This window comes from Apteryx mantelli, chromosome 12 (assembly GCF_036417845.1).
Source record: "Apteryx mantelli isolate bAptMan1 chromosome 12, bAptMan1.hap1, whole genome shotgun sequence".
Taxonomy (NCBI): domain Eukaryota; kingdom Metazoa; phylum Chordata; class Aves; order Apterygiformes; family Apterygidae; genus Apteryx; species Apteryx mantelli.
The window spans coordinates 15,031,930-15,052,167 of NC_089989.1; the positions used below are offsets into that span (position 1 = coordinate 15,031,930).

Genomic DNA, 20,238 nt, shown 5'->3' on the forward strand with positions numbered 1-20,238 from the left:
TGGAAAAGCTTTGCTACTGCAAAAGGTAGGCTGGAGAAAGAAAATGTCCTGCTCCAGATGAACCTCTGAACACAGGGAGCAGAGGGACTGACTGACAGGTGATGAGGGGACCCCATCATCTTGGCCCATCATCAAATATGTGTTATGTCTGCAAATACACTTCTAAAGATTAATCCTGCTTTCAAATTGTCAGATGACAAAAAGCAGTCAAAGCCACAAAGAAGTTCACACGTTTCACAGAGAAGTTACCCCGCTGCAAGATAAGGCACAATTTTCCTGCTCTTTGGCCACTGTCAGAGGGCATGCTTTAACCACGCAGCAAACAGGAGAGGACTTGAGATCACCCCACAGCAGAAGGGAGGATGTTACGGGCCTGAAACACAGGCAACTACCACATAAGAGATGAAGTCCTGTTTGTCTGCATGTTCACCCCCTCATTCTTTAAAAGAATAAATTTTTAAAGTTTTTAGGGCATCCATCACTAATATTTTGTAGTACCCATCGCTTTTTGTGTATTTATCCTCACAACTATACCCAAAATGTCAAGTCAGGCAGGAGAAGTCAGGCATCATTCTCCCTTTAGAAAGCAGGATTGATGCACAGAAAGATGTGGGGTCACACAAGTAGTTGGTGTCACAGCAGGGTCTTGAACGCTGGTCCCAAGCTCCTGCTACCAGAACATTCTTCCTACTAATATTGTGCCCCAAATGAAATGGAAGCAGTTAGGTGCTTATTTTTGCCCCCACTGATGCCCTTTGTTCAATCTTAACGTAAGGTCTGTTTAGAAAGAGAAGCAGACAACAGTGCATTTCGGTTTTCATGTGAGCTCAGCCTTGCATCAATTGAGTCACAAACTCAGCAGGGGAGTGATAAAATCACCCTGTACAATTCTACTTCCCTGAAAAGCAGAACTTGGTTTTACTCAGATGAATGAGTTTTCTTCCTCTATTCTTTTTTTTTTTTACCCCCACAGCTTTCAAAATTAGAACTTTGTACTAATGTGAAGATTTTCAGTTCTTTCTAGGACTTGTTTGCTCTCACACTTTGAAGATACAGATGCTGAAACCTTGGTTTTTTTGCTTTTAAAAGTCAGTCCAAGGAAAGAAAAAAAAAATGGGCGGGGGGGGGGGGGGAAGGGGGTCTATGTAATAACATCAGAATTCCCAGGTAGAGAAACAAGAGGAAAAGACTACCACTATTCCTCTAATTCTAGAAGAGGTCAGATTTATTTTTAAGCTCTAGGCTAAGACTCCAAGATGTGACAAGCTACTTTCAGAAACATCGTAAAATGAAACAACTTCAATGAAATTTTAATAAAAAGAAAGAACTGAGCACTTTCCCCATAAGAGCTCTTTAAGAAGCCCCAAATTGGTTATTTTGGAAATGAGACACCTATTATCACTGTTGGAAACCTTGGCTTGTGGGCTACAGCACTTCATGCCTGAAATTTAATTTCAGTTGACATATTATCCTAAATTGCTGAGGCTTTTTTAGTTATCTGATTTTGGTTTGACTGTCAAGGATGACAGTCTAACGCTTCTTCATTAGAAAGACCAGCTTTCCATTGGCTCAGGGTCTGCACACAAGTCACTGGAGGATATCTTTTAAATGCACACATATCTGGAAGTCACCCTTAGGGCAAGCAGGAAGCCCTGCATGCGCAGGGATGACACAGGGCTCCAGTTAACCTGCCCTTAATAGAGAGCTTGAATATCCAAGTTGACAGCTAAGAAGGGGTAATAAAATGTGTTACACATGTAGCTGCCTCATCTGCTTACCGCTGTAGGAAGACATCATAATAGTCTCTCTTCATGCACTTTGCTGTGATCTGCTTGTACTCTTTCAGCAGGCGTCGGATGGTATCGCTCAAAGCTCCGTACAAACAACGCTCCCCGTCAAAAGTGTTTGCCTCACATTTTGCTCCTGCAAAACAACAAGAGGTATAAGTCCAACAGGCAGTTAATCTTCCTCATGTGTCCATGGATGGTCGCTAAATGGATATGACTTTTGGCTGGTGACATGCTTCACTGGGATCCCCTACTGAGCATAATCACTAAAATTTAACTACACGCCTACATGTGCATAACCTAAAGCTGATCTCCCACAGCAAAATCCCTTCCTGAAGGAGTGTCAGGACTCATTTAGGTTGACTTTGATAATAAGCCTCCCAACACAATTCCAACAGGGTCCAAGGAAGAAGACTCTCAACTGTACCAAGAGTAAGATCACTTACTGGACTTTTAAAAGCTCTTCCTAAAAGGCATTTTTGCCTCGCACAAGGCAAGGGATGCCTTTTAAAGTTAGATTTTGCTAGATGTTTGCAGGGGACTTCCTTTTCTTATTTTAGAACTTATTTAGAACCGAATTAGGTGTGCTGAATGCAGTAGAAGAGACAAATCCTTTGAGATCTGACTCTGCACACCATTTCCTTTGCCACAAGGCAGAACAACATCACAATCTTGGGGAATTTGGGTGCTGAGAACTAAATAGGCAACCATTTTGCCTGAGAGCTTGCCTTGCTTTGTTTGAAATTAGTAAAATCCTCTGCATTTCACCTTTAAGTCCTGTGTATGAAGCAAGACTATCAGAACAGTAGAAGAAAGTTTTACACAGACAGTTCTCCAGATGTGGTACAATTCTTGCATCAATACATTCCCAGTAGTAACACATTCTTGCAAAACATCTGTGATTTCAAAAAAGTTATGTTGTCTAATGAGTCATCAGAGACAGCTTCCTTGTAGCAAATTCAAGCAGCAAGTAATCTGCAGAAGGGACCACAAAAGTGGGTCCAGGGTGACATCTGGGGTCCCACTGAAGCCTGAGATCACTGATCAGATGGTTGGTTATAATAGAAGAAGGTTTCACAAGAGACAGCTAGAAGGTGTACAATTCGTACAGACTGGTATGGAGAAGGATATGGCACCCCTAAGCAGGACGTCTTTGCTCACCATTGGCTAGAAGATAGCGTACGAGCTCTTCATGTCCACACAGGCAAGCATAATATCTGGCAACAACAAGAGAAAGAAAATTAGAGATACAATATGAAGAAAATGTCAGTGCTGGGGTACACCGCAGCATGCAGACCTCAGCACTGAGCTATCACTGATAAGCTGGGAAGATGACTCTTCATAGAAGTGTGGAATTGCTCCCGAACAGCACAGAAGTCTGACCCCTGCAACAGACTGAGCAGGATCTGTCCTGAGCAATGCTAGGCCCTGCTGTCCTGAAAGGAGATCTCAAGGTCCCATTCTTGGTTCAGCATCTTTTGTTGCACTGCTAGCTGCCAAATCTATCTCCTCGCTTTAACAGAGTTCATTTCATGAGCACTCAGCAATTCCACTGCACTCTCAGAATGCTCCTTTTACTGTCAGTCTGCTGCTGCACTGGGATAATGAGGGAACAGCACTCACAGCAGACATACAGCAAACGCACCTCTCAAAGTCCTGCTTAAGATGGGTTTGTTTTTCTCTTTCCTCAGTCTAAGCTTTTTAGGAGTCTCTTTCACATGAGGACCTCAAATTGTCCAACAAACTAGCCTTGCAACCTGCACTGCCACAGGCAAATGTTAGTCCACCTTTATTTTGGGGAGGTATTTCATATGCTAAATATATTGCGGATGTCTAAATGCACTTTGGAATTCGCATGTGAGGAGGTACAGAGCCCATACCATCCTCCTCAGTACCTGCATGGGGATTCTCCACTACCTACTGCATGTTCCCAGCCCCACCAGACAGCCAGCAATCCCACAATAACTTTGCATTTCACCAAACAAAGACTTTACCTGAAAAGACATGCTGGAATGCCACAGAGTTTGAGAAAAAACAGCCTAATTGGGCCAAGAACAGACTGCTTAATCCAGGTAATTTGGTCACAAAATTAACCATGCTTCTGAGCACTTCTACAGCAAGTCTCATTCAGATGGGAGGAGAAAGATGCATCTAGCACAGTACCCACAGAGGAGAGAAGCAAAAATACATGGCCAAAGCTCCCACAAAACAGAACCTGAGATATTTTGTAGCAATGCTCCTAGGTGCTGATGGAGAGAGGACAAAGGAGCTCCAAAAGCCCTACCCTCCCACCCAGCCAGTGCACTAGGCTGCAGGACTCACAGAGGTGTACTGTCCCATTTATCGCAGACATTAATTTCCACATCTCGCTGCTCAAGAAGGTATCTGGAAGAGAAGGGAGAGCAAAGTTATAACTTCATGCAGTTGCTCAGTCAGTCACATTCTCCCCTCTAAAAAGATGCAGATTTGATTTTTGCATAGTAACTTCCAAAGGCAGGACAAGAACTTGCACAAGACTTGGGGAAGCAATGGCCGAAGGGGCATCAGTCGAACACGTGTCCCGAAGAGCACGGTTCTGCCACATGGCTCGACAGCTCCCTCCCTGCTGACCCCTAACAGTGCAGCAATCATGAATGAAGCCTGAGCGCTCCAGCAATACCTTCACGTTCTCCTACAACACTCACAGTCTAGACACTTAAAAATAAGAGGTCAAATTTACAAGGCCAAAGCTGGACTCCCATCCTGCTTGTGGCTTTTGTTGTCACAAGTAACAACATCAGTGTCTCTCCAGGCTGTCCTTAATTCCTCTCGCTTCCTTGGCCTGCACACTTAGACTGTATCAAATGCTGCCAACTCCTCCTCTTTGGCACCTCTAGAAGCTGGCCTTTGCCTTGCACACAAATCTCCTGTGCAAGCTGGCTCTTGTTATAGTGTGTCCTCAATTACTGCAACACAATTTCTCCTGACCACGTGTAAAGGTTGCTCTCAGCCTTCACAAATTCTGAAGTCATTTTTCTCACCCATCACATCATTCCCCTCTTTTACTCTCTCCATCTTTTCCGGTCTCAAACTTTAACTTCCTCTGACTATATTTAAAATCCAAAGCAATTCAGCTCCTTTCTAATCAGGCCCCTTTGTCCAGCTCCATGTTGTCATCTCGTCCGCTCTGCTTGGACAGCATTCCCAGACAGATCATTTCTCCACTCTCTCTTCTACGCTGTCTTCTTACAACACCTGCAAGGCCATCTGCAGGGCCTCTCCATCCACAGTAAATGTGCAATTTACTGCTTGCAGTAAATTAAGTTAACTCAAATAAACACTTAATATAAACGTTCTCCAGATTTCTTCCATCTGCCTGTTTAGCCTTAACTAACAAGCACCTTGAAACACAGATCAGAAATCTGTTTATCTGGAGAGATCCACATGTCAGGAGCAAGAACAACCAAGCAGGACTGAAAAGTGAAAAGCAGTCTTGGACTCAAAGCTAGAGATGCAGCAAAGAACATATCATACGCTCTTGGCCTTTGGATTATAACATTCATTCACCACTGCAGACAAGAATACGCTTTGACTCCAGATCTGAAATCATTTCAACCAAACCATATTGCTTCAATATTAGCAGGGAGACTTGAGCTGAAATTTAGCAGCCTGCTATTTCTTAGGGAAACTACCACAGTCTCCAGGGCAAGGTGCTTAAATATTTCCATGACGATTATTCTCCAGAGATCTAGTTTCCTACCATTACAAACATGATTTCCAACAGTAGAGAAAGAGCAACGGAAGACGAGATACATGCAAGGACACTTGCCACCACCAGCACACATATAAATGAAGTAAGCCACGAGCGTCTGACATCCAGCTGCTTGAATTTTAAGAAAATAGGTAAAAATCAAAGCAAGCCTAAGAATGCTTGAAGGACACAGCAGAGCGCACCCAGTTCCTTGGGGAAAAACACGCTTGTTTATTTTCCTAAAGAAAACGAATTTTCCTCGCCGCATCCCAGCTATCTCCGGGCCCGCCGCAGACCTCTAACGTTATCGGCCGCGGCAGGCGGCGGGGCCGGGCCAGGTCTCCCGCACGCACCGCCCAGGGGCGCCTCCCCCCGGGGAGCGGCGGGCGCGGACGAGCCCGCAGCGCTGCGCTGCAAAACCACCGCGGGCCGGGGCTGCGGCGGGCCGGGTCGGCTCGGCTCGGCTCGGGCCGGGCCCCCCGGCGGCCCCGCTCACCGCACGCGGCTCACGTCCCCCTTCTTGCAGCTGGTGAACAGGTCGCTGGTGTCCATGGCCGGGGCAGGCCGCGGGGCGGCGGCGCCGCATTGACGCTGCCGGCGGAGGGCGGCCGCGCCGGGCCGGGCCGCGCCGGGCCGCGGGAAGGGGCCGGAGGGGCCGCGTCGGCGGCGGCGGCACAGAAGCGGCGGCGGATGTAAACACGGCGGCGGGCGGGGAGCGGCCGGCAGCAGCAGCCGCCCCGCGACCGCGCGCAGCGCCGCAGCGCAGCACAGCGCCCCCTGCGGCCCGGAGGAGCGGCGGAGCGCGGCGGGCGGGGGCTGCTCTGGAATGCACCTGGAAGGGGGTGTGTGTGTGTGGGGGGGTCCTATTCTGGAGCATCCCTAAGGGGCGGCCTGTTCTGGAGCACACGGGGGGTGCCCTCTCCTGGAAAGCGTGGGGGGGGGGGGGCTCCTGCTCTGGAACACACACGGGGGGGGGGCAGAATCCTGCTCTGGAAAGTGCATGGGGGGATCCTGCTCTGGAACACATGTGGTGGGGGGCACCTCCTCTGGGACACACAGCACTGGGGCTGTTCTGGAACACACACGGCACGGGGTCCTGCTCTGGGACACACGTGGTGGGGGGGTACCTGCTCTGGGACACGTGTGGTGGGGGGGGGTCCTGCTCTGGGACACACGTGGTGGGGGGGTACCTGCTCTGGGACACGTGTGGTGGGGGGGGTACCTGCTCTGGGACACACGTGGTGGGGGGGGTCCTGCTCTGGGACACACGTGGTGGGGGGGTACCTGCTCTGGGACACATGTGTGGGGGGTCCTGCTCTGGGACACACGTGGTGGGGGGGGGGTCCTGCTCTGGGACATACGTGGTGGGGGGGGGTACCTGCTCTGGGACATACGTGGTGCGGGGGTCCTGCTCTGGGACACGTGTGGTCGGGGGGGTACCTGCTCTGGGACACACGTGGTGGGGGGGGTCCTGCTCTGGGACACATGTATGGGGGGTCCTGCTCTGGCACACACGTGGTGGGGGGGGTACCTGCTCTGGGACATACGTGGTGCGGGGGTCCTGCTCTGGGACACGTGTGGTCGGGGGGGTACCTGCTCTGGGACACACGTGGTGGGGGGGGTCCTGCTCTGGGACACACGTGGTGGGGGGGGGTCCTGCTCTGGGACACATGTATGGGGGGGTCCTGCTCTGGGACATACGTGGTGAGGGGGGTACCTGCTCTGGGACATACGTGGTGAGGGGGGTACCTGCTCTGGGACACATGTGGTGCAAGGGTCCTGCTCTGGGACACATGTGTGGGGGGTCCTGCTCTGGCACACACGTGGGGGGGGTACCTGCTCTGGGACATACATGGTGCAGGGGTCCTGCTCTGGGACACGTGTGGTCGGGGGGGTACCTGCTCTGGGACACACGTTGGGGGGGTCCTGCTCTGGCACACGTGTGGGGGGGTACCTGCTCTGGCACACGTGGTGGGGGGGGTACCTGCTCTGGGACACACGTGTGGGGGGGTACCTGCGCAGCAGGAGAATTCATCAGTGCTCTCCTGAGCGCGGGGGCCAGGATAACGCACCGCTGGGGCGGGGGGACAGGCCCGGCTGAGGAACCCTCAGCGAGGTTGCGTAGATGCAGCAGCCGTGAGTTCAGGCAGAGGCAACCAAGCAAAGGACTCGCGCTCAGGTCAGCGTTCATGCGCCCAGGAGGTGCTTTTTATTGCAAAGAAAACCAAACCAGGAGCTCGTGGCTTCCAAGGCGGACACAAGCATTTTTAGCATTCTCCAGGAGCAGCTCCCCAAATTGGCCACCAGACCCCGCAGGGACAAGGGCACTGAGACCGTGCACCCAGCCTGAGCTGATGGCTGGGAGCCCCGAAGGCAGCCGAGACGAGCCCACGGGGCCCTTGTGAGCCAGTGGGGGCCGATGCACGTGGTGTCTCTCTCAGTGGAGCTCCAGGTGCCATGACCCCCCTGTGAGGAGACGCTTGCTCCCACGCGACTGGCAAACGCGGACAAGCTGCTGCCCAGACCGGCATCCTTTGCCCAGAGGGCTCCTCGAGGTGGGAGCTCGAACGACGTTCCCAACCTGACATGCACATTGCAGAGCCCGGGCCACTCCTCAGTGTCCCTCTACCCTCGGTGGGCCACGGGGCAGTCTGGAGGATGCAGAGTCCTAGTGCGCGTTGGGTACCGCCCTACCTTACAGATCCTGTTCTAAACATCTGGGCAACAGCTGGGGGCAACCGCAGCCTGGTCAGGCCAGCTCACTGCTGCTGCTGCCTCGCGGAGGGGTGCATCCCTGCGGGGGACAGCCACCCTGCTGACCATGGCCGTGCCTCTGGGCAACCACCTTCATTCCTAGTCAGATGTCTCCGATTTCTGGCCGTGCTCCCAGAGGGGAAACGTGGAGGAGAAAGCGGGGGGACGGGGCTGCAGCCCCGTATTGCTGCCCGGGGCCTCTTCACTGGTGGCTCCTGGGAACAGCTGATCTCGTCGCTTTGCAGGTGGGGACGCGCTCACACGAGCCGTCCCTTCAACCAGCCCCCCGCGTGAATAAAACAGGCAACTGTTCTAGGTAAACCACAGGAAAATAAATATCCGTAGTTAAGAGGGAGGAAAACAGTCCTTTTTTATTCTTTGTCTCTAACTCCCAGCAGCCACCAGGTGTCAGTGTGATCAAACGTCTAGCAGATGGGACTACAGTGAAGTCCTAGTAGGTGGGAAATAGTTTTCCAGAAATTATTGTCTTCTGTCTGCTCTGTTGCCTGGCACACCCCTCTGAGAAGTCCAGCTTTGACAGTGTTAAAAACAAGTTTAACTACATTAAGGTGATAGAAAAGCTTCCTGTTACAAATGACAATATAAGGTTTATCCTCCTCTTTAAAGCCTCCCCGTGCAGAGCTGGAAACCCGAGCACTGAACAACAGAACCAGAGCGAAACAGGCTACCGATAGCCTGACTCTGCAGCACTTCCCAGCCCGCAGGTACCGAGAGGTGACCCGTCCGCAAGGTTTGCAGGATAGGGACAACAGTGCAATTGACTTAACAAGTTCAGCCTAGTGCAAAAAATAATACAAAGAAGAACAAATGGAAAAGGTATAAAAAAGTATCTCCATATTAAAATGAAATGCTCTTAACCAGTAGATTTCTGGAGCTAAACTGAGATTATACAGCCAAGCGTACCATGTCTGAGACATCAGAAAATTGTTCTCAGCTTGGTGACAGTCACCCTTGGACACTCTCAAGATACCCTGGAGCACTCCAGCTTCAGAAGAAAGCACTACAGTCTCTGGAATACGATCAGGCCCGATTAAGCCAGAGCAGCAGACCAGGAGAGCTTGCTAGTTGACAGCTTCAAGAGTCAGCGTTGCTTTTTAAGGAGCCTGGATGGCCACCTTGGCCTGTTTAAAGTTTGAAGACTTTAGACCAGATCAGGAGGTGCTGAGCCCAACTGCGACACAAGAAGCATTACTTTATCAGCACCTTGTTGTTTCTCTGAATTAGTAAAGTGGAGACAAAATAGGGCAGCAAAGCAGCTCTTAGCAATGAAGTGCACCAAGGAAGTGTTTTGTGGGTGAACTAATTCACATTTGATTGGTGGCTTTATCTTTTTAATAGCCACCAAGTATTAAAAGTGTATTTAATGAGGATTATTGGACTTATAAACATCTATACGGTGAAACTGCCTAAAGGCCACAGCCATGCCAGGCCTTGTTATGCTAAGTGCTATACAAACTCAAAATTTAACTCCATGCTTTAAATCACTTACCATGTCATAACAACAACTTACATTTAATGCTGTGAGCCCCAAAGCGCCATCAACAGCTCCTGAACTTGTGCAGGTTCACTGCACAGACCGAATTGGGCAGACGGCTGCCAGTGAAGGGCATTCGGAGAAGGGCTGCATGTGGCTGCTTGTGTCCGTGGAGCGTCCCCCCACGCCAGCCACCCACTGTCAACTGCTGGGGCAGGAGAGGGAGCTCTGGGCAGCTCTGCAACTCTATTGACAAGATTAAAAAAGGAGCTGAGGGACACCGTCTCCTATATAACGCAGGGGGAAAGGTATGGAGGCAGGACAGAAACACTCAAAATTGGAATCTGGATAGAAAATCAAAGGCTATCACCTTTCTTGAATCCATAATAGACTGATATCAACATGGTCCTACATCGAAGTAATCTGCAGTTCAGTCTGTATGCAAAGCGCTATGCAAAATGAAACTACAGACTCTTTTGTATCTTGACTTGAGGCACTCACATCAGGGATGAGCATGCTAAAAATATCTGTACATACAGGGATAGATTTACCGGCTAAGCATCAGGCCGCATATCTGGGGTCCTTCTGTACAAAGATTCCCTTAAAGACCAAACACAAAGCTGCATCTTGCAGAAAGCAAGCAAGCAGCTAATCATAAATGGAAGGGAATACTATTGCCTTTGACCTAAGCGAGACCCTCAATCCCGTGGTGACAGAAGAAACAAATGTTCTGGGATTTCAGGCTTGAAAGTAGTTCCGAGTCTCAATTTAGGCAGGGCTCAGAGAACAATTATGCATATTCACGTGCCTTTTATCACGCATCTTCAGGGAGCTGGGGCCTCACAGTTGCCTGAGGCATGGCTGAGAAACAGTCATTGGGGAACTCTTAGATCTGATTCTGATCTCACCTGAACCATCTTTTACGCTTGTTTAATGCAGCGATTTTAAAGATTTTACCCCCGATTTACACCAATGTGACATTAAACACTTCCGCCTAAGGCAGGTTCCTGAAAAGGAAACAACAAGGACCAGAAAACTGTTTCTGAATTTTTGCTTTTTTCCTGTTTAAAATTCTCCCATAGGCTGTACGTTCACCTCAAAAGATTAACTGAAACCAAACTACCCTGGAAAATGGAACAGGAGTGAAAAAGGTCTGCCACTCTAAGACTAAGACATAGGCAAGGGATACTTTGCTGCTGATTTCACAGGCTGTTAGGTGAAAGAGGCAGGTAAAAGTCCTTTTTGAGCAACTCTCCAGCCTAAAGCAGATTTCCAGCTAGGATGCTGCACCATGGCACCAAATTCTCTGCAGTCAGCCAAGACGACCAAGACAGGTTAAAGTGCTCACACTCTGCAAGCTCAGCTTGGAGCTGTGGAACTGGAAAAGCAGTTGGGACTGTTGGGGGAAAGAGGGGAAAGAGAGATCACATGGGGTTGTTTTCCCAGATGTAAACATCAGCCCATCCAGTTGGCAGCTAATGCTAGAGCACTAGAAAACCTCTCTGCATATGTGGAATGCAAACTCTGTGCCCAGGACATCAGCTGCGTCTTGGCTCCCCATATCCGGAATGAGACACAGGTATTACCGCACCTGCAGGGACAGATCATGATCTCAGCTCTACAGCTATAAATCCAGATGCCAGCAAGGTCAGGGTCTGGCTGCCATAACCCCAGCTGGACTCCCAAAGTGAATTTACTCCCCAAAGCCAGCTTCCTCATGGCATACAGCCTCACTGCCTTGTTTCTCAAGCCCAGTCACTCTCAGCCACTTCCAGAGAGCTACAGTAAGTGCATTTAAAGGTGATGAAAGCATTGGTGCTACTGATAGGAACACACACATAGAGACCTACACACCCACCCCTCCCGCTTCCCTCTTCAGTGATCCTTCGGGCTCCAAGCCTCTCATGTGGGCTCAGGACTTCCAGCAGGAAAACATGCCCAAGACTTGACCTGTCCCAAGCCTTTAAGAAGTTCCTGAGCAGCCACCCTGATCCCATGGTCCATCAGTCAAAAGAGTAGAGACACAAATGTATTTAAAGGGGTGGTTCTCTCTTTGCTTTTTTAAAGATGCGTGTCTTCCTCAAACACATCCACATCCTCGCTCGCCTGCTTATTGATCAGGACATCCCAGCTGTCGGGACCATTGATGGTATTTCCACCGTTCACGCTTGGCTTCTTCTCTTGCATTTCCGACTGGCTGTCGCTGGCCACATCCAAGGTGGGGTTGTCATGGCAGCCATTTTCAACAAAGCGCAGCTCCTCGCCATGCGACTGCAAAGGAAGGAGAGGAACGCAAATGGAGACAAAGCAGGACAGGTCCCAAGGCAGCTGAGGAGCACAGTCAGACCAGGCTATAAGGGCCACTGGGGATTTTGCAGGGTCAGTGGGAAAAGGAAAATTTGTTCCTGGTCCAGCCCTCATGGTGGAAATGAGCTGTCCTGAACACAGCAAGAACCACAGGGTTGCATCTCCCTCATGCCTCAAGGGCTGCCTTGCTGCTCCAGCAATGTATCCAGCAATGTCCAGAAGGTGGACTGGGAAAAACGATCTCCCTCTTAACTCTCCAGTCCCCTCCATCCCAAAGGTCAGAATCCAGCTGCCTTCTCCACCCACCCTCCACTCACCATGTTCTTCATCTTGGGCAGGCGTCTCTGCCAGCAGTTGTATATGAGCCCCATAACAATGATGATGGCACAGATGGAGCCGATGATCACCAGCACCACAAAGAGTTTCCCATAATCGCTGCGTGTCTGGTTGGGGTGCGACTGGCAGCTTGTGGTGGTTGAGTAGTTCTGGATGCCAATCTGGAAGGAAGGAAGAGGTACATTAAAACCGCTGGCTTGCAGTCACTAGTGGGGTAAGAACCCATTCGGACTTTCCAGGGTCCAAGCACAGGTTCCTCACCATGGGCAGAGAAACTAAAAGCCAGGACTAGGAGGCAGGTTTTACATTGTCTTACATGACTGTAAGGCACATGACTAAATTAATCCCATCTTCCACAAGACCTGACATATCAGCAAATGACAGCGGGCACAATTTCACCTTGACTGCCTGCACAAGGATCACGCCAACGTGCAAAGCAGAGATGCTTTTGTGGGAGAAACTGACCAGGATTAAGAGCTCCCAAACCAAACTACAGACCACTGAGGGGTGTTGAGGCTTTGGTGAATCTGAGACAGAGAATGAAAGCATAATAAATAGGTTTCCAATAAAACTCTGGTCCTAAGAGGGCACAGTGGTCCATCCAAGGTCTTCAAAGTGGAGAGCTCTCTGTTGATCCAAAAAGCTGGGGAATGGCTGCCCTAGAAATGGGTCCCTCATGGGTGTCAGCAAATAAAGCTGAACATTGCTCCCAGTGACTTGGCAGATTTCAAACAGGTTATGTATCAATTCAACAGCAAGTATGACAGTGTAAGAGAATATCCTCCCTCCTTCTAAGCTTGTGCTAGCGCAAGGTCAATGCAATGAGCTGTGTTTCATTATTGATAGGACTGGAGAGTCGGAGGTAGGTGGCAAGGCTCCTGTGGTAGGATGCATGTTAATGTAGGTTCACTGTTGCACAAAGTCAAACCTTGCACCAACATGAATCCTTCTCTCTGGACAGTTCTAGTTGCTGATATTTCAGTCACACAATTTCTACACGGTTGGCTCTTAGCACTTTCTCTGGTGTAAGCCAATCAATACTGCACTGAGCACTTAATTTGCTTTGTCTAACTGCACCAATTTGTTAGGTCAGGGGAAAACCTGAGAGCAAACAGACAGAAAGGCAGTGGCCTAATTCTGCTGCTATCTACACCGCTAAAGTCAGCAGAATTACTCCAGCAGTGTAAGCAAGAGCAGAATCAGGCCGTCAGTGTCTCCACGTCCAGTAGGCCTAAGGGGCAAGCTCAGAGACCACAGCACTAATTTGCCCTTGATTCTGCCCCCTTCCAAGCTGCCCAGGGTTACAGGGGAACATGTGAGGACTAGAGGCAGCCAGCAGTGGAATCTGGCATCGGTTGCTTCTGCTCCTCTGCCTGCCCTCGTGGAGGGCACTCTAAAGGACTGAAACCTGGGGTTGCAGGGGAAAGGTGTGTGAATGTGTTCCATCTACTACAGGCACCTCTTCCAGCTCATTCAGCAAAGGCTGAGTGACTGGAAGCAGCCTGCCAGCACGTTTAAATCAGCTGTAAGGTGAGCAGGGCTGAATCCGAAGCTCTGCAGCCTGACATGGCCACAGGCAGTGGTGTAGAAGGGAAGAGACCAAGGATCCCAACAAAATGAACACGTGAAATGCAGCTTCAAAACCAAGCCAGAAAAGCAAGGAGGGAATAACACACAGTCACTCTCTTAATGGGAGCTGACATTTGATGATTCTGCAGTTACCAAAGAGGGAAGAAGGGAGTTTGCCAAATATCTGACTCATCTGTTCACCTGTTGTGGGTTCAGCACTCTGTTAGACTGAGATATGGTCCCAATTCTCCAGGTGCTTATTTTAATTGCATAGCCAGCCTGAAAGGATGGATGCAGGCAAAGGCTCTTACCTCAGCTAAGCTCCTCTTAACATCCCCCAGTGCCATGAGAACATCTTTTGTAGGGATGACACCTGGAGAGAAAGAAAGGGAGAGATCAGTGCTGCGTGCTCAGCTCGGGCTAGCTTGGTTAGAAGCACTCATCACTGTGGAATTCACAGCAGGACAGAGGCAGGGGAATACCCATGGATTTTTGTTATTTGGTACATTATGTTATGAGGCTGAAAGAATGCAAGAATGGTAACTGAGGAGACCTCCAAATGTTCTTGAAAAGGGAAAAGAAACAGATGTGAATTGATGCTAGGGGCACCCAGGTACCATTCTCAGTCATGGGAGCTTTCAGGATCTGTGTCTGCTCTGGGAGCAGCAACAGCCAAAAAGTCATGGAGGCAGGTGCCATTGCTGCATGATCCATCCTCTCTGCCTTGCCCAGTGCATTTTGATCCTGGGCTGCAGCGCTCGATGCTCCCACAGAGCTCTAGGCTTACCTATCGCATCCTTTAGCAGGTGTGTTTTGCTCTGCTGGCAGCCCTAGCACAGCAGTGTGCCCGGCACATCAGCAGAGGCTGCAGGAGGTGTGCTGTGACAGCTCTGCTCCCAGCAGGACAACACTGCAGCCAGGGAGTCACCAGCCCACACTGAGTATCCCTTCTGGGACACTCTTTCCCTAACAGCTCCCAGGATGCTCTCTGAGCCAGGAGAGCATGACCAGGCAGGGAGGATTTAAAAGCTGAAGCCAATTTCTCCTTCCCTTCAGTTAGCCCAGCAATAGAAAGAGGAACTGAACAAAAGCATGATTCTTCAGAGCAGAAAACACTTCAATTCCTGAGGTTTCTGAACTCAGGGAAATCTCCAGGCCTACCTGTGCTGCTGGAGTTCAGACCTGTCTTTCTTCTCCAGAAGGGGAGGATGTTCCCTCTTGTGGCATGTAGGTTTTACATTAAAAACCCAAATGCTCACAAAAGCCTTTTCATTGGCACGTGCTCTGGCCCAAGGGATTGGGAGTGATACGATTTACAGCACAGATAGAGCAAATACCACTCAAATGTTAGCTCTGTTTTCCTACCCCTGCAGGCCACTTCAGAATACCACTTTTTTTTATATAGGCCATAACATCAACATAAGAGGCCTCCAGCACTAAGCAGACAGCAGAAGCAGTAGAGAAAAAGCACCCTCTGTATCAGAATGGGATAAAGAGATGATAAAATGTTCCACCCTGGCCCACCTTTCATTGGCAGCTTTTGTTTCTTTGGGGAGGCACCATTAGGACTGGTCCAGTTGGATAAGAGTTAAGAAGTGATAAGTTTAGGAGTGAACTATGAGCAGGCTTTCACGTCCTGCCGTGGCAAGGACCTGTCCCCAGAGAGCACACAAGCATGGGGAGAAAACTGAGGGATGCTCGTGTCAAGGCTACCCAGAGAAGGAGCAAAACAGGAGGCAGAACAGAGAAGTTGGAGCTTGGTGCAAACTCTGAGGGATAAGCCAGGAGGGAGATGAGAAGAACAAGAGGATTATGTCCTCGGTGCTCCTCCATCCCTCAAGTCCAAATAACACTGGGAACGGGCAACACTGAAGCAGACTGGAGAGCGAAAGCTCTTTCCAATGCGACTGAGCATCTCCACTGCAAGGCCCCTAAAGACAGCCCACCCCCTGCATCGCTAGAAAACTCCTTCTCCCAGCACCTACCCTGCTCCCCTGCCAGTGTCATTAGCAAGTGCTTGTCGTTCTCATTGGGTTTGCTCAGAGAGATCAGCCAGCGGTCCGGCAGTCCATCCGTCTGTCTGGAGAAGGCATCCTCCACCAGCGCCAGCAGCTGGGGACCCCTCTCCAGCCGAAACTCCTCCTGCCACGGGAAAAGGACCTCAGTGAGTGCGTGATGGGAACACAGCACCGTGGGACGCTGGTGTGACTGTGTGGCCAAGACCCGCAAACCAGCATCACCTGCTTTCAGATGTGCCCAAACGCAGCACAACACTCCCCCCCACCCTGTACGCCCCCAGCCCCCCAGGCCGGACTCGCACAGTTCTCCTGACACCCTGACCGTCCTCCTGCATGCCTGCAGCCATGCACCCCACACCGCCCTGAGCCTGGCCCCCCCCCCCCCCCCCCAGGGATCCTGAAGCAACGTTATTTTGCAAGGCAAGAAGGAAGAGGCAGCCAGGCTCTTCCCAGCTCGGCCTGGCTTTTCCCAGTGCCCGGCACTGGGTGAGCAGGCCCAGCTCTGCCCGCCATGCTCCAGCCATCCCCTGGCAGGCTCCGCTGCTGCTTTCCCACTCCTGTGTTTCTATTCTTATCTCCGGTTGCCATGCCAACCTGAAGGCCACACAGATGATTAATAAAATGGAGAGCTCTTGTTGCCATGGCAATTTGAAGCGCTCAGGGCAGGCACAGGCCCGAGCCAAAAACGGCCTAATTGGAAGAGCCACTGATGACTGGGGCCTGAATCACCAGGGTCTGCCAGTGCCTCGGCTCATCGGGTTAGGGGTTTGGGCAGGGGGAGGCAGGAGGAGCCGAGCCGGGACACGGCGCGCTGCTGCACGCCTGCGGCTCCTGCTCGCAGCTCGCCTCCGGGCAGGCTGGGGCCCCACTGCCAGCCTGCGGCTCCGTTTTGGGGGAGCCGGGGGAAGGGGGAGCGGCTTAGCCCGCGAGCAGGAGGAGGACAGAAGTGAGATGTCCCTCGTGATGAGGAAGCAGAGGTTGCAGAACGCCGATGAATTCTCCTTGGAGGAGAAGAGGGAGCTGTGACGGTGTCTGAACACGCGAGCGCACCAAGGTGGAGGTCACCTCCCGATGAGAGGCTGGGTACCGCTCTCCGGTCAGACCCCGCAGTCCTCAGTCAGGCAAAATTCCCAGGTAAAGCGAGTGGGAGATTTGCCCAGAGACAGACTGAAATGACTGCCTTGGCCAGAGCCCATTAGGAAGATAAACGGGCTGCCAGCTTAACCCAGCAACACAGACATCACCCCTGCGGGTAAAAGCCGGATGCTCTGAAGAAGAGCGGAGCTCAGGGCGCACCGCTCCGCAAGGGGCTCAGCACCCTCATCGTCCCTTGGCTTTTCAGGGGGACTCAGTACCGCATCGGATCAGAGCTTCAAAACATAGGAAATATTTGAGAAATCCCCATTCACCCTAATTTAAACTACGGTGCTGGCAATGCAGTCTTTCCCTTGCAGCCCCGGAAATCCAAATAACAAAGGCCCAGGATACCTAAACCAGAGAGCAAAAGGGGCAAGCAGAGGGTAGCTGAGCTGCCCAGAGCAAATTACCATGGTAGGAAACAAACTGCATCAACAGGGGTGGAAAGGAGAAGAGCTTGATTTCAGCTTCAGTCATGCAAAGTGATAACAGGAGGCAGGGAATGGAAGCAATGTTCATGTTAAATATGTATGTTGACAAGTGTCCCTTTGAATAAAGGGGAGGACAGCACAAATCACTCACTTGGAAATATGTTTTGAAACATGAAATCAAGTAGAAAAACAGTTCAGTCCAGCCTATCTCAGGGCACTGTCTTCTTTCAGTAAGGCAGAATTGAGGATTCAACAGCAAAGACACAATTTTGTCAAGAGACATCTGCATTTCTGCTTCTCAGCTCTCGCCATTCTAGTGGTTTAAAACATGGCAAGTGCAGATGACCACAGGAAGGGAGCTACTACGTACTATAAAATTAACAAGCATTTAAACAGCAGAGATAGGGGAAAGAACGATGATGACTAGGACATGGAGGAAACAGTGCAGCAGGATTCTGGTTTTCAAGAACTAATTTTCTGAGTTGCAACTGTAAACTGCACCAGAGATGCTTAAAACTCCCCAAAGGGCAAACTGGTCTGCTTAAAGTCAGGAGGCTAACGGAAAGAGACCGACTTTTTCATCTCTCTTTAAGGTAGTCGGCACACTTTATTGTGTACAGTAATTTCCCTGCCCCCCAAAATTTGCCTTAAAAAAACCCAAATACTAGTGGAAATAGGTCAGTGTCGAAGAGCCACCCTGCAGTAACAAAATCAGCCTGCTCACCCTCGTGCAGGAGCCGTAACAAGCAAGAGAGCAAACACACGAGGACAGAACGGGGTTCCCTGATGCAACATTTCAGTCGCAGACTGCCAGGCTCATAATCATTTCATAGAAATATGAAAGGCACCTTGACCCTATGCCTTTCACAACTGGTTTTAAAGTGCCTGATAAAAGGCCCAGCAGAGGTGAACGAGCCCTTTTACCAGAGATACACAGGGGGCTTTGGGCTCATGAATTAACTGCAGCTTTACGGGGATGGATGGACACACATTGGATTAGCAGAGCATGTCTGGTTAACAGACCCAGATAACACAGAAGGTAACAGGGTGGGGAGAAGAGGCACTTAGGGAAGATTTAGTGACAGCTGCTTGACACTGAACCATTCACACTGCAAATGGGGCGTCTTTATTCCCCTGAGCCATCAAAGGAAAGTGACTATAACCTAAAAGGGGAGGAAGGAGAAGTGAAAGGAAGAGGGATGGAAGGTCCCACCTCAGTCCTGCCATGTTCCCTATGAGTAACAGGTGCAGTGTTAAATGTTCCTGTGTCTCACGACAATCCAGGTAAAGACTGGTACAGACGGGCAGCCGGGAGTGGCAAAACCCAAACCGAGACTGATGCATGCTAGACTGAGCAAAATCCTCTCTCCACCCACTCTTTCCTTATTTGGGGAATGAGAATATTTCTGTCCTACCCCCATTCTCTCCACAACCTCTATAGGGATTTTGAGAATTAGTGCTTCTAAAATATTTTTTTTAGTGCAAGCACGCAGCAAGAGCCATGCCTGCCCCAGCATCTCTAAGTGCTATTCCTCTCATGCCATCAAATCTCTTTGGCCTGACTTACACAGTCGATGTTATCCGACATATTCAGGATGATGTAGTTTTTCCCTGCAAGGTTGCTCCAGTCTTTGCAGATTACCTGGAAAGACAAGGCATAAAGACAGCTGAGTTTGGGCAGCGAATGCAACTCTCCTGCTGAAAGCATGGGATATGCAAGGGAGGGGAGCAAGGAAAGGGGCTGCACCATACACCCAGGAGGCGCTTCCCAAAGGAAGTAACTGTCCTCTAACTCTTTGCACTCAGGGGGATTCACCTTTCCATCTGTAAGCTGAGACACAAGTTCTTTTCACTTCAGTGCTAGCACACAGGGCAGGGACAAGGTTACTGTGCCAGCATGCCACAGCCCAGCTTACCTTCTGCCTACATCTAAAAGGACTCAGGTACTCGCTGGAAAGCTCTCTCTAGCCTGGGGCCTTATTCTGTATGTGATTAGCACTAAACACAGTAAAAACCTAAGCAGAAGCCTCTGTGGTCCTTACACAAACTGGTCAGACAGGGCAGTATTTGCAGGCAAGATCAGACATACAGAGGGACTAAGTCACTTCCTCAGGGTCCCAAGTACTTTTGGAAGCAAAACAAAAAACCTTCCCCAGTACTTTCTCAACAACCAGCTCCTCCTACCTATCTACCCTTAACCACCTGCCAGTTTGCTAGATTCGTTCACCTTGCACCTCCCACCCACCAATTCTCCTAAACTAACATCCTCCCAGACTGCCATACCCTGCTCCACCTGCTCTGCATCTAGCCCTTGCAGCTAACGGCAGCAGCAGCAAAAATAGCACTTGCTTCTCACTCCCTTTCTAGAGGTCCTTGGGGCCATTTATGTCCTGACACTTCCAATAATGCAGGCTGAGGAAACAAGGAGCTTTTGCTCCTGTCTGTGCCCCAAAGGGCAAGCATTTATCAGAAGTAGGATTTTTGTGCAGCAGTTCATGGGGGAAGATGGGAGGGGGGCAGGTCTTTCACCAAGAATCATGGATACCCTTAAGAAGTACTGTGAAAGAACAAAAAAACTTCCTCCAAAATTTATTGGTTGGGGGAGTGAGCAGAAAATGTTATTTAAACTGGTTAGATTTAGGGGGATGGGTGAGATTAAGGGGTTAAACACCTC

At 50.2% G+C, this 20,238-nt stretch overlaps 2 protein-coding genes across 4 annotated transcripts in view; both read right to left on the reverse strand.

Annotated features, from left to right (window-relative positions):
* ABTB1 (ankyrin repeat and BTB domain containing 1) overlaps positions 1–6,102 on the reverse strand; it is a 30,710-nt gene extending 24,608 nt beyond the window's left edge. The window contains exons 1-4 of one of the 3 annotated variants that reach the window (XM_067303308.1): positions 6,014–6,102; positions 4,110–4,172; positions 2,949–3,004; positions 1,779–1,923 (exon numbers count right to left, since the gene is read on the reverse strand). In XM_067303308.1, coding sequence (XP_067159409.1) covers positions 1,779–1,923; positions 2,949–3,004; positions 4,110–4,172; positions 6,014–6,069 — 320 coding nt within the window. In that variant the 5' untranslated portion in view covers positions 6,070–6,102. Of the gene's footprint in view, positions 1–1,778; positions 1,924–2,948; positions 3,005–4,109; positions 4,173–5,720; positions 5,785–6,013 lie in introns of those variants that run through there. The other 2 variants (XM_067303310.1, XM_067303309.1) reach the window with 2 other exon arrangements.
* A 2,514-nt stretch (positions 6,103–8,616) lies between these two features.
* Positions 8,617–20,238, reverse strand: part of PODXL2 (podocalyxin like 2) — a 32,717-nt gene continuing 21,095 nt past the window's right edge. Inside the window, exons 4-8 of the mRNA XM_067303311.1 lie at positions 19,132–19,206; positions 15,964–16,120; positions 14,290–14,351; positions 12,391–12,570; positions 8,617–12,037 (exon numbers count right to left, since the gene is read on the reverse strand). Coding sequence (XP_067159412.1) covers positions 11,828–12,037; positions 12,391–12,570; positions 14,290–14,351; positions 15,964–16,120; positions 19,132–19,206 — 684 coding nt within the window. The 3' untranslated portion in view covers positions 8,617–11,827. The remainder of the gene's footprint in view (positions 12,038–12,390; positions 12,571–14,289; positions 14,352–15,963; positions 16,121–19,131; positions 19,207–20,238) is intronic.